General features: G+C 39.9%; 1 protein-coding gene across 1 annotated transcript in view; it reads right to left on the bottom strand.

Annotated features, from left to right (window-relative positions):
- Positions 1-14093, bottom strand: part of LOC310911565 (von Willebrand factor D and EGF domain-containing protein-like) — a gene marked incomplete at its 5' end in the record, with an annotated part of 117118 nt that overhangs the window by 34156 nt on the left and 68869 nt on the right. The window contains 3 exons of the mRNA XM_083865259.1: positions 1267-2204; positions 5747-5925; positions 8451-8721. Of these exons, the coding sequence (XP_083721385.1) occupies positions 1267-2204; positions 5747-5925; positions 8451-8721 (1388 nt within the window). The remainder of the gene's footprint in view (positions 1-1266; positions 2205-5746; positions 5926-8450; positions 8722-14093) is intronic.

Below are 14093 nucleotides of genomic sequence, written 5' to 3' on the forward strand. Positions count from 1 at the left end.
ATCTGAGAGATTTCAGCCATAGCAAAATAAAATTTTAAAATTTGTCCTAAGCAAGCCCCCTAACCTCTCTGTATTGCACAGAAATGAAGTTAAACATTGAATTGTGTGTTGGACAATTGCTTCAAAATTGCTCAACTCACTTTTCAGTCCCTGGTGTCAGTTATTCTTTGTGTGAAAGAGAATTAATTCCTCTATATCTGGGAAGTTATTCTGCAAAATTTAGTCTGTCATTAACACACAATACCAGATGTCAGGATATGTTTTAACTGCTTTTAACCCATGAAAGTCATGTTTAGTGTGAAGAACACGGGTGATCCCATCCCTGACAATAAATGCATTGGGGTGTCACTGCGCTCCTGGGGCTTTGCTGAGCCATGGTGACTGACCAGGATGTGACCTTTGCCTGTCCTAAATACAGACCAACCTGTGTATCACAGAAAAAGGCTTTCCCTCACATTTGGTATGGCTTAGGAGAGCACACCTCATCATTTCAGTTTAGCTGAAACACTGTGGCTCCTTAAGCTGCAGGAACTCAGCTGTGTGGCTGAGCCTGAAGTATCTCTGTCACTTCAAGCATGAGCTTATGTGGTTTGCTGAGGCAGAGTTCAGATTCCGAAATCACCACTAACATTTCTGCTTAGTTTAAAGCACTCTGAGCACTGCACATGGGATCACCCTTTGAGAGGCTGAGATGTAAAGAAGAAGCAAACCCAGTGGGACAGTCTTCTGCCTAAATGTAATTCATGAATATTTGCAGAATCAGGTCTGCAGGTTTGAGTATGGCCTGTAGCTATTTGATGGCTTTGGCAGGGTTACTTGTTCATTTTGTCACTTTTAATTTTGTTTTGTTACTAGTACAGCGTTTGAAATTAATGTTCAAACTTTATTCTCTGTTGACCAGGAAAAAAAGAGAAAGACATATCTCTACACTGTTCACATGAATATTGACCACAAGGTGAGCAGGACGCTCTTCTTTTTTTTTTTGTGAGAAGCCTGCTTGTCAGCATGCCAGTGATAGATCAGATGTAAAGAAAATCACTTCTGCAAAACCAATTTGCTAAGGGGCTTGTAAAATCCATTTTTAAAAAGTTACTGAGGCAAAAAAGTGAAGGACCAGCCAACCAGATATTTTGATCGGCCCTTCAAGGTCAAAACCTGATTACTAATTCATCAAATACCTTACTGGTAGCACTGCTTGGAGAACAAACAACTCTGTGCAGATGTTCTACCTAATAATTCTGATATGGAAAGAATGCTTTTACTTACTTTTGGTAACACTGCAGTCATAGGAGCTGTGGCCTTCAAGGCACTGGCAGCCCAGTTCTGTGCAGTGTCCGTGGTCATTGCAGAGCTCAGGACACCGCAGAGCAGTGAGGATTTCCCCCCAGGCAGCAGATGGCTGGTTTCCAACAGGGAACTCTCCCTTCCTCTTTTCCAGCACCCTCCTTTCACACTCATTTTCCAAAAGGGCTATCAGTGCCCTCACCCAAGCCACATCGTCCTTGAGCTGCAGGTCCAAAAGGCAAATATCAATTGCCTCATCCAGGAATTTTGCCAGGAGGCCTTTACACACCAAGCCAATGGTGGAATTTGCAAGAATTTGGTGGCAAATCTCCCGAGCTTTGGTGGCAGTCAGGCCATTGGGAGTGGGCCATGACAGTGGAAATTTCATCCGATCCCCTTCAAAGTAGTCTTCAGGGAAAAAATATGCAAAGCTCTTTGAATTTCTTTGGGCTGGGCCTTGCAATGGGTGAGAGGATGAGTACTCATAATACTTGTCTTGCCTTTTTGCTTTCCTTAGGTCTCCTGTTGGTTTGGTGGAGTCAATGGAACTGTTGCTATTGATGGAAACATTGTGTGGGAGGGGCATTAGTGGAATCTTGGGGCTTCTTCGCTTTCGGACTGATTTAGAAAAATATCTTTGACCAAGAGTCTTTGTTGGTGGTTTCTCATCTTTTCTCAAAGTTGACTCTGTGTGAGTGACAAACTCAGATGTAACATCCAGATATGGGATTGCAGAGCTGTGATCCACATGGTCATGGTGGCAACCAGGGGGCTGAGGGGAAGGAGCCTGAAAGGCATTTTTTGTGTTTACCACGGGCACAGGCTTGGTGCTCCCCTTCTGGCACCTGCAGAAACTTTTCCTTCGCTTCCTCTCAGAGGGTGCTGGAGTCCTGTCAAATAAACTCTTCCCTGGAGGAATTCTGATTTAAAAATAGAAAGGGATTAGAAGGAGAAAAGTTTCAACAAATTAGTCTATCATACAAAAAAAACTTTCTTTCGCCAAGGCTAGGGTAAGCATAAATTCAAATCTACAAAAGTACTTGAGAAAATGCTTAAGTTTAACCTCTGTTTTCTCCAGTCACTTTTGCACTTTTGCACTTTTGCACTTCTTGAGTTGTCCTCTCTGTTTTCTAGCACTTCATGGAGACTTTTTAGTACCAGATGTTTGAGTGGTTTGCTAGGGTGCTGCCTAACTGCTTGACTTCTCTTTGCAGGACTTTCAGGTGCAGGTTACCTTTTGCATATTATACTTGAAATAAGGACTTGGGTGTGTCCCTGGGTGACCCAGCTAACTCTTGGAGAATGACAAAAAGTCCTATTTGTTTCAAATCCTATGTTATGAAAATCGCGTTTATCTGTGTCCCTGTTCTCTCCTTATCAACAGTTTCCTCTGAGATGTAGATTGCTAACTTTTTTCTTTTAAATATCTTCCTCTACCCTTTTTGGTTTTTTTAATATATAATTAATTTCATTCTTTCCTTCTACTAGGGTTTTCTTTGATTTTTTTTCTTTCAACACAAAGCAGTTTTCTATTGATCATAGTGTTAGGCTCTTATATAAGCTGAGATGATTCTCTCCTCTCTTTTAAATTTAGTCTTTAATGATAGATGAACTTCTAGAGACTTCTACAAGTTTGAGTAAACAGCCATGATCCAAGCTTCTTCAGAAATCTCATATCTCTTATTGATCTTATTTGTGCAGCACAAAAGGAATCCTAGAGCTTCATAGAAAAAGATATGCTTCTTGTCCCAATATTTGGCAGCATGTAATTACCAGACACATTTGAAATAGCAACAAAAATTCAAATTATTTTGGCATTAATTTTGTCTTGCAGCCAGAATGCTGGAGATTCAGGAAAGTGAAAGCGTTCGCCAACATACTGGAGCCAAACACTAGATACTGTTGTTGGAAACCATAATTGCCTTTATCTAATTAAAAAAAAATACATTTAAAATGGCATATTTGATATTACTATTTTGATCATTGGCACAACCACAACTTTTAAATAGAACATCTCAGTGATACTGGAAAAATAAACCTACTTGTCCTCCTGAAACATGAGCACAAACATTTATGGAACCGTTTTGCCCAAAGTGTGGGCTCAGCAGGAGACAATATGAGACAAAAGGGTGGTTTTCATGCTTGTGGAAATGCACAAACTGTTCTGCACTTCCCTGTAGTCTAGGAAAAGATAATGTTTTTGATGATTGAGAGACTTGTCCCTTGGACAACACATTTTAGTCTCTGAATGAGTGTCCTTCACGCTCCATTCCTCTGGTTCTAATAGAGGGGTTATCTGCCCCTGAAGCTTCCCTGACTCAGCATCAAGTAAATTTAAACCTAGACTAAGGCAGCAGAAGAAGATCCTCATTTAATATAATGCTACATAAACTAGAGGCTATTGTAAATATAATTTATTTATTAGAAACAATAAATCAACTACATAACTGGTCCAGAATCAGGACAGAAACTTAACACACAAATAAAAATTTCAGTAAAACGAAACTCTTGCCTTGATATCTTACTGAAAAAAAACCCCTCTGTTAATCCTACATGAAACCAGTTATGTCCTTTTGGTCATCTCCAGTCAACAGAGCAGGGGTGTATGGTGTGGAAGGAATGGAAACCCCATTGTTCATCATAGCCATGCACATACCATGAGCTCCTCAGGGAGCTTGGATATGCCCTCTGTCCCCAGCATGAGATGACCAGCCTGTAATTCTTCTGAGCCACCCACTATAACCCAGGAACAACTAAATCTTTTCAAACTGAGTTGGATGCTATCATAGAGAAAGTGTCCCAAATTTAACAGCATTTCTTCTGGTTTCTCGGTAAATGTTTAAATGTTTGAAATTTTTATTTTGCCTACTTAAATCACATGTTTTAAAATTCATCTCTTCTCTGGTTGCTATTTAACGGCTGGGAAGCTCTGATGTTGTTTTATTGTTTCAAAGTTCTGTTGGAAATCTGGCGTGTAAAGCTGATCTGTGCGTGCAGAGCCCCACAGCTGCTTGAGAGAGGTGGGAGCCAGGGAAAGCTCTGAACTGCCAGATGGTGGGCACTCAGGCTAGCTTCAGGTGCTGGAGAAAACCTAGCAAGCTTTCAGGGTTATTTAAAATGAAATTTAAAATAGCGGCAGAAAAATCACCCTCTACCTTTTTTTTTTTACTGGGATGTTTCTCTGTGAGGGGATCAGAGAATGATCCAGGCTCCTCTGGAAGTGACCTTAGTTTCTCTATTGGCTTGGTTTTTTTAACCAGGATCTGAGGGGTCCTTGAGAATCCATCCTTGGGAGTACTGCAAGATGAAATTCACAACCCCTCTTGCCCTTCTCACTTAGCAGGAGCTTCTGCCTTCCCTGAAGAATCTCCATCATGTTGCCCTAGAAAACTCAGTGTTTCATAAGTAAATTCCTTTGCACTGCACTTTGGCTTCAGCTCTTTCAACCAAATTGCTTTGAGCAAGTTCTCCTAAAGAATTTTTAGCCCTTTATTTGGTTGGTTCTTGCACCGAGTTATTTCTTCATCTGCCTTCCCAGAAGCAATCTCTGACTGATTACCACATTATCAGGATGTTAATGATGGCTGCTGAATTCTAAATGGTAGATTTTATAATGACAGGACAAAATTGACATTATATATCACGTAGGCCCACTGAGATGTTTGTTTATTTTCTAAAGTGCAAGAAGTCTAAAAATTCATTGTTCCTGTAGGATTGTGCTGAGCTCCCATGTTCAGATTAAGTGCAATATTACAGTGTTTTGCCTTCTTTTTCCTTACTTCACAAACCAGGCTTCACAAGCAACCTCATTTTGGTCCTGGGAATACCTGTTAGGCATGTTTGAAGTTCAGCAGCAGGAATTAAAATGTGGGATAGAGAAAGGGATAGGGACAGGGACAGGGACTATGACAGGCAGATGTCAGAGTCAGACTCCTGGCTCTGTTGGCAGACCATCTGTCCCAGAAAGTAAAAGTTTTCAGAGCTCACTGTCATCATTAGTAGAGTTGATATTAAGTTTTAGCATGGTACTTATATTACCAGACTTTGTCAAACTGTAACATTTAATCTATATTCACATATTGTAATTAGTGTTCAGGAATAAAAGAACAAGAGAAATATGAAACCCTTAATTAATCCCCATTGTCAGCTGTCTACATTTTCAAGTGTGGGTGAGAACTGCATTTTTTTTCTTAACAGCTGAGAGGGATCTTAACACAGCTGCTAACATGACATCACTTGTGAATATAAAACTTCTCTCTTGGTAACTGCTGGTGTGTTTTGTGATGACTGAAAATTAAGCCCCTGTGCTGCTGGGATGGAGATGGGTCTTGAGGCTTCTCCCTTAGCTTAAGCAGATGATTCTGTCAGGTCATTAGGGGAGTCTGCAGTGAAATAAACCCATCAAGGCTGTTTGAAACATTGCTAAGAGCCCGTCCTGGGTGGGATCTGTCTGGCTTTGTACCTCCACTCCTCTATGAAGTCTTCCTGGGGCACGTTGCCGAGGTCGTTGTGAGCCATCCCATCAAAGAGGCCACACAAGCCCCGGGTGCTGTTGAAGTCCCTGCCCGGTGTCCTCACTGTCACACCCATTCCCCACTCACTCAGGTCTGCTCGGACAAACGCTCCTGAAGGGAACAGGATCTGAAGAGGAAAGGGGGGAAAAAAAAAGCCCCAGTGAATTGAAGCTCTTACCAAGCTTTTTACGCAATAAAAACTGTCTCTTTCCATAAACGAAAATATCAAAGCAGGAGGTTAGTGATGGTGGAGGTAATTTAAGATCACTTAGAAACACTATAAATATTTATTTGTGGTATTATTTAGCTTGCTTTCAGATTTTCCATGGCATTAATATCTGATAGCGTTACATAAATATATAACTGCATGGGTACTTTCTTCTTAAATTAATATTTGCATCCATTGAAGTTGTCCCAGTGGTAAGTTACCAGTTAATTTTTGAAGCAACTTCCATGACAATAAGGCCACCTTGTGTCTTTTATATTAATAATTTTATAATAATAACTTTTTTAAAGAAACTTCCAAGATCGAAAAACCTCTTTCTTCCTTCTGAACAATCGTTTCATTTTCCAAGGCCGGATTATTCAGAAAATGATTGTGTTTTAAAGTGGATAAGGCAATTTTCTCATTAAAGGACTAGTGGTAGGCTTATGCTGACCTTTAAAAGGAAAAAAAAACCTGAAACCTGGCAGGGTTCAAAACAAGAAGTAACTGCGTGGATAATGGATTTTTCAGATTGGTTTACTAACCAAAGGTAAAAAAAGCAAAAAAGAAAATATCTTTTCAACTGATATGTATTTTTTTAATTTGCTTTATTTTTACAGGTAAAAAGAAAGTTATTTGAAAATTATCTGGGCCTGGAGAGGGAGGAGGAACATACTATCCTGATAAGTTGCCTTAATACTTTCTTTTTAAAATGTTTTCAGTTAATCTTAAAAAATACATTAGAGTTGCAAACATCTCCTTATAATAATTTTGAAATAACTATTTTCCTTTTTTAAGTGGCCCCTGCATAAATATAATTTATTCATCCAAATAATGTCCTTTGTTTTCCTTTCTTTTGGGTGGGGATTTTCTGGTCCCTTTGAAGTTCCTCCCCATCAAATCTACTCATATCTGTGAAGGAGTAATAAGCTCATATTTTTATTCTGCTGCTTGAATCCAGAGTTTACTCAGAGTTTGGCTTCACTTCACTAAATTATAATTCTGCCCATTTTAGTTCTCCATTATTTCAGACTTTTTCTAGAGGGATGCCTGTAAAACCCTTGCAGTCAGAACTGCATGAGCTATTCAGTCTTCTGTGCTGTCCAGATTAATATTTCCAGGTGTGGATTTATTTCTGGACTTTGGAGGGCTCTAACCCTTGCCTTTCCTGCTGCCCTGGGCAAAGCATCCCACCTGGATTTCATGCTGCTAATTGAGGCTTTAAAGAAGGTTTTTTTGGGACCTTGGTTTGCAGAGTTATTTAGTGACTGGCTGCTGGAAGCTGCCACTCTGCATGACCTAACTCCATTCCAATCCTCGTTGAATGCTGTGGGAGCCAGTGGGAGCCAGCTCCTGAGCCGTATGAGGATAATGATGGACAAGTGCTGGGAGAATTGGGATGTGCTCAAGGATCCTGTTCACTGCTGCATGGTTCCTATAGGCTCCCACTCACATCACAGCAGGATTCATATTGTGTCCCCAGTCTGCCCTGATTTGTCTCCCCGAGTCCTACCTCAGGTATAAATGAGAAATAGGGATTCCTTGCTAAGATTATCCTAGTAATAAAACAGTAATTATATTGCATTCAGTTGCAAAATGAAATGACAGCTTGATTCCTGCTTTTTCTCTATTTATAATTAACAGACTTTCAATTACTACCTTCCTGAGGTCTATTCCAAGCGAGATCACAAGGAGAGCCAAGCACAGGCACTTCCTGCATCATTCTGGCTCTGCTGTGGACCGAATCTTCATCCAAAACATTTCATGGCAATAAATCTTGATGATACAACTCTAGGATAAAATTATCTTCTTGGCCATGATTTGCAGCTCTTTTCCTTACCAAAAACCCCTGGTGGAGCCTGCTCTTATTTTTCCAGTGATTTCAGTGGATTAGTGTGGATAAGCGATACTTATGCAAAGTAAGTTGTGGCCATATATTTGTTTAGGCAAATGCTTTATGTTACAGCAAATGTTGCACATTTACAGCCCATTTTCATAGCTTTTGGGGGCTCTCTGGATCTGACTAATAGTGTCTTACTGCTCCACTGAAAAATTCCATTATTCTGCTACCTGCGATCTATCCTTGAATATTTATATCTCTAGCTCTGCAAAGAAATTTGCTTTATGTGATGTGGTTGGGTAGTGACTGGCATAAGCAAACAGGGAGTGGGCTGCTGTGCTGCAGAGAGTAAGTAGTGCTATCAGTGCTCCACTGTGTCACCAAGAAATTTCCAGAGGTATTTGTTTTGTTTTGTTTTGCATTTTCTTAAACCAGCGCTTTAACCAGCTACTTCCCTGCCTCTCATTTTGCGGTACATTTGGCTCCAGATGGTAACTCTGATGGCTTCAGATATTTTCATAGCAACTCCATTGATAATTCAGAAATATTAAACATGTGTTTCCAAAGCACAACCACCGCAAGAGCGCTCAACCCTCCGCGCGCGTACCGTTATTTTCCTGCCTCCGTAAGACTTTAGGATTTTGACTCGTGGCGACGCCTCGGCGCTTTTGACGGTCAGCTGGGGCCTGCTGTCCTGAAAGTGGCCATTGCAGGTGTCCAGCACCACGGTGTCACCCTCCTCCCGTGCAGCCACGCCACAATTGCAGGCGGTGGCGGAGCGGTGGCCACCACAGTCCCACTGCCGGACATGCACCTCGAACGCCCGCGCGTCGCTGCGGCACAGCAGGAACGTCCCGATTTTATGGCTGTCATAACGCCTGAACAGCCACAAAGAAACAAAAATAGAGAGTGTCAGAGACCCTTCAGCACATACCTGTGTTGGGTGTTTGTTGGCACTCATCCAGTCATGGCTGGATTTGGGGGAGAGAACCAGTCACACGTGGGGAAGAGTTTCTCTGGCTCTGTATCCAAGGGAACGCCGCAGCTGTTGTTAGCTGGAAGTGCCTAAGAATTCCTGTGGAAAGCAGGAGTTGTGTCCCAGCTGCTGCCATGGCAATGGGCATGGATAAAAGGGGTAAACATTTGATATAAAGCAAATGGGAAGAATATTCCTGCCTCTGGGTCTTAATAAATATATTTTAGTTCTAACCGGACGCTTTTAGAGTATGATGTTCTTCAAAGGGAAATCAGTGCTCAAATAATCTCTTCTGTGACTAATCATCAAATTTTACAAGTCTGGCTGTGGCTAGGTAAAGGCTTCCTGTGAAAATCTGGGATTCTACTGAAACCCTGTTAAAATGAAGTTTGTTCCTCCCCCTCAACGAGTTTGCCGCAAGCACAACTTTCACACTCAATGGATTGGCAATCAGCACAAGCCAGTGTGGAGAACAATTTAGGAATTTCATCCTTTTCTGTAAGGAAAGTCTCTGCTCCATCTGGGTGAGGCCAAGAGCAGGATAACTTTATTAACTTTGCAAGTGTTTGCCCTCTGCATGACCCATCTGGAACCCCTGGCCTGTGAGAGGACCATCTTCTGCTTGTTCTTTGTGCTCTCACTCCATAAACTTGTCTCATTCTCACTCTATTTTATTCTAATATGTTATATAAAAGGAAATAGTAGCCATATACTTAATATACATTGTTGTTTTCTCCCTATAAGCCAATAGCTTCCATCTTTAAAAACAATGGATTATTCTGCTTTCTTTTAAGGCACTGTGATTAGTTTTAAACATGATTTTTTATGAAATTAAGTAATATGGAAACTAAACTATCAGCTCATAATAATAAGCTTTATTCTTTCTACAATAAAGAAAACATAAAAAGGAATGTATAAAATGCTTCAAAATAACAGGATTATTTTTTAAGCAGTGCCATACAAACATCCACATTTTTTCAAGCCATTAATGTTTCTTATGCAGAGGAACAAATGGCTTGTGAACTGTGACTTTTTCACATGTATATTTCTACATTTTGTTCCTCTTCAGAATAAAAGCTATAGATAACTTTGTAGCTTAAAACACAGTAAAAAAATTAAACTCCAGCTCCTTTGCTCTGATAAAAAACACATCTGACTTTATCTTTCATCTTGGAAAACTTAGGTTGGCCACAAAGTGATAAGATTTTGAATGGTTCTGTCTCATTCTAGTTTCTAATCAGATACATAAATCCTGTAATACACTGCATAGATGTTGCTAAGATTGATCAGAACTAAGGATAACATAAAAACCAGATAAATTATTTAAACATCAAGTACTTGTTCCATTTGGATGTCTTTGTGGGGGAGAAAGAGGAAAGAGGATATTTTAGGAGAGCACCTTCCAGAGTTTCCTTCTACAGGATCAGCTTAGAAGGAAAGGTGTTTAAGGAGGCTGATGGGAACTAAGGCATCAGATTGGCTGTACCCACACTAATCATCTCTGTCTGGTAAGGAGGGCTGGTTTTGCATATGCATAGAAATGCCACTGCAGTCAGGGGAGGTATTTATTGCTTAATAATCATTGACAGTGGATCCAATCCAACCCTCCTGGAAGTCACTCCGAGTCCTTCAATTAAGTCATGGCATAGATTGCATAGCACATAATGACCCTGCACCATACCTAAATTAGAGCTTTCAGGCATCTCCAAATCAGTTGAATGGATAATTGGATGTAGTCAGGTAAACTTTTGTGATGTTTATACAACGTAATTGTGATAATGATTCTTTGGACAACATTGGAAAAGTTGCCTGTGGTAGTAAACGCCTGAAGTAGACTAAGAGCAGCTCTTGCATGAGGGAGTTCTGTGTGTTCCTTGTGGACCAGGCACCAGTCCTTGTGTCTAAATCTCTCTCCACAGTGCACTTCCCCACCCTGCTTCCCTGGTCGTCTGCAGCAATGGACAGACTGGGTGAAAAGTGGTTCCCTCCCTCCTCCTCTGTGTGTTTTCCAACGGGGAAAGCGAGTTCTTGTCCTGGCACAAAGTCATGTCTCGAGTTATGCTCTTTATCCAATAATTATAAAACACTCCTGAGTTTGGTTATGACAGTGGGCTTATATAGGAATAATTTCTGTTGGTAAATCATAAAAGAGAGACTGATGGGGGTATAGACATATGTAAACAACTACTACCTAGTAGTGTTCAATTAACTTACACCCTGCACTTCTTCTTCACCAAGCTGCACTTCACCTTTGTATTAATTCAGTGTTTTTTGTGGTCATTCCTGGAAATTTTTCACCACAGCTTTGGCACCAAATGATTTGATTTGTTGACATGACCCTCCAGAATCCTTCTTTCCTTGCTACTAGGAGCTATTTCATGGTAGGCTTGACCCTATGAAGAGCTGGGTGATGCTGAAGGACATTCTTTTGCTTTCAGAGTTTTCATCCCATCACGTTGTTCTCAGAGCAGATGTTGGGTTATATTCAGCAGGCACTGGATGCCTGGGGACAACTAAACTGCTGCAGACTATCAAAACCCCAGCACCTGGCAGGGCTACTCATGCTCAGGACTTTGCTGTGAGCTCCTATGATGAAAGTCATTAAAGCAAACCAAAAAATGGTGCCACTTCCATGGTGATGATATTGATGGGATAATATGGATTAGTGTTAAATTTTTGAGAAATCTGAAAAATATTTTAACATTTTTCTTTTCTTTCTTTTGGTAAGGTAAAATGCAAAATAACATAAATGATGTATATAGTTCCCCAATCAAAAAATATTCTCTTTTTTACTTTGCCCTAAAAGGATTTTCTGCATATTTAGTTTTAAGCTAGTACTTCATATTTAAGAATCTGCGATTTATGGCATGAAAAGCTTTTATATTTATAATGTGCCATAACCAGTAATGAGGGCTATACTTTTGCTTTACCAGGCTTTCACATTTGTTTAATTTAGAAGGTACTTTGCTATAAAAGGAAGTGCTCTCTCTGGATTTTAGCTGGTATAATTAACGTTATTTCACATCTACGCTCCAATATACACAAATTGATTGTGCTTATGCTGTAAAATATGACACATTCTTCTTTGATTTTCAGTCACAGCCTTTGGTGAAAAGAATGAAAAGATTACAAGATAAATATTCCTACAGACATCTATTAGCAGGAGGCACAGCAAAGGAGAGTGTTATTAAGGAGTGGGAGTTGGCTATTTCAGTGGTCTAATGAATAGCTAACTACCTCAGATGTAATGTGAGCTCACTATGTCAGATTAAAAACATTGGGAACAACACAATAGAAGTTAAAAAAGACATTGGAAGTGGCTGTTTCCGTAAGAAAATTTTACTGCCAGTAAGAACCCAGTCTTTTGATTTTTATACCATTTTTCAATTTTTAAAGTATATTCAAATAACTAAGTTAAATTTTTAATGATTTTCATTTAAATTTTGAAACCACAAAAAGGTTCTTATTTCATTTACATTTTCCCACCACATTGCCTTCCATGAAAAAAGGGGAATGTTTCATTTCCAGACCTCTGTGTCAGCCTTTGCCTTCAGTTTGTAATTTTGTACCAGGACAGAAATTGTATTTCTCACTCCTTAAATGCAGAGCTTTAAAACAATGTTTGCTAACATGGTAACAATTTTTTTTGGATAGGCAGTCTGAGAAGCTGTTTAACTGATGTGTAATAAGGTGGCCTAATCATTATAATAATTGAAAGAGAAATTATTTACAATAATAAATGGGAATATAAGTAGGAGTAATGGGACTGTGAAATGATGGGTAAGAAACTTGGCTGAATATCAAGAAGTGATACATCTTAGGGAAATAACCTAGTTATTGAGATGGACGAAGCCCCATCAGCGTGGCTCCTTTAAAACTGGACTGGACAGAGCAGTGATAAATGTCTGTCCACAAGATAAAACATGCAGTGTTTGAGAGGCCAAGCTGATACTGGGTTTTTCCTCTTTCAAGTCTGTGTGTCTCTGGGGCAAGATGACACAGAAGGATGCACTTTTCCAAACTCCCTGTGCCAGAATAGAACATAAATTGCTTAGAAGCATTTCTGTGTGCTATCAACAATAGGATTAAAAAATTTACTTATTCAAATAAAATTGCTTTATTTGCTTTTAGACCTTTTTATTTCCATGGAAGCAATGTAAAAATGTGCTACATGGCTGGAAGAGTGTCCCCATTCCAAGAGGTACTTTTCACCTATTTGTAACTCCCTAAACACAACAATATGACATTGAACTGTCTAAATCAAAAGGGAGCATTTTAGAATATAAATTTATAGAGAGGTTTGAAGTAATACTCTGATCTGGTTTAATATCCCAGAGTTGAAATAATTGCAGCTACAGGAGGCATGGGAATACCTTTGAACCTCTTGCAGCTCTAATGAAGCTTCCAAAGCAAGAAAAGCACCCAAACTTGTATGACACAAGTTCCTGACCACATTTAAAATGCTGGTCAGTGAAGCAGAAGGGGGGCTGCAAAACCATAGATAAGCAGAGCTAATCTTCTATCTCAGACTGCCCAATTTGCCTGAAATCATTGTTAGAAGCAGATGTGGAACCTTTAATGGAGTCACTGCCTTTATTACATTTAATCAGCAGATTTTTCCAGCTTTGACATCACTTCAGATGATGAAGTGATCCACCTGAGGTTCAGGTGACTCTGAACACCTCCAGAGTGTGTTGGACTGAAATTGGGATATCAGGATAGCAGAAATTCACACATGCCAAGCCCCTGTGGACACTGTGCACCCAAAGTCATCCTCTGTGCCATCAGGAGGTTAATGTCAGAATGACAAACTTGGAATGTCCTCTAAAATATTTGTAACACTGAATCAAATGTGCCAGGTGCAAATTTTTAAAAACTTTCAGTGATGCCAGTTAGCTAGGAAAATAGATTCATGAATGATTAGGGGAGTTAAATATGGAAAAGTTCTGTACAGTTCAAGCTGTCAAACACAAAGGCACCACTTTGGCTCAGTAAGTCTTTAAGCAGCTTATTGCTGGGTAACACAGAAGGATATTTGGACACTAAGGGAGGATGCCCAACTTTATTTTTGCATTCTTCTCCTGATATTTGACACTTATAATTTCTGGACTTTATTATCTGAGACATTAGAGCCATCTTTATGGGTTTTTTTGGTTGTGTTTATGGTTATCAACTCCAGCTGGACATAAACCAGCTCTGGAAGTAGAAGAAATCCAGAACATCCTTCTGAGGAGTGACTTTGCACCTTTGTCTCTATTTGGAGAACATTTTGGA

Source organism: Zosterops lateralis (assembly GCF_965231275.1).
Source record: "Zosterops lateralis genome assembly, chromosome: 7".
NCBI classification, from domain to species: Eukaryota; Metazoa; Chordata; class Aves; order Passeriformes; family Zosteropidae; genus Zosterops; species Zosterops lateralis.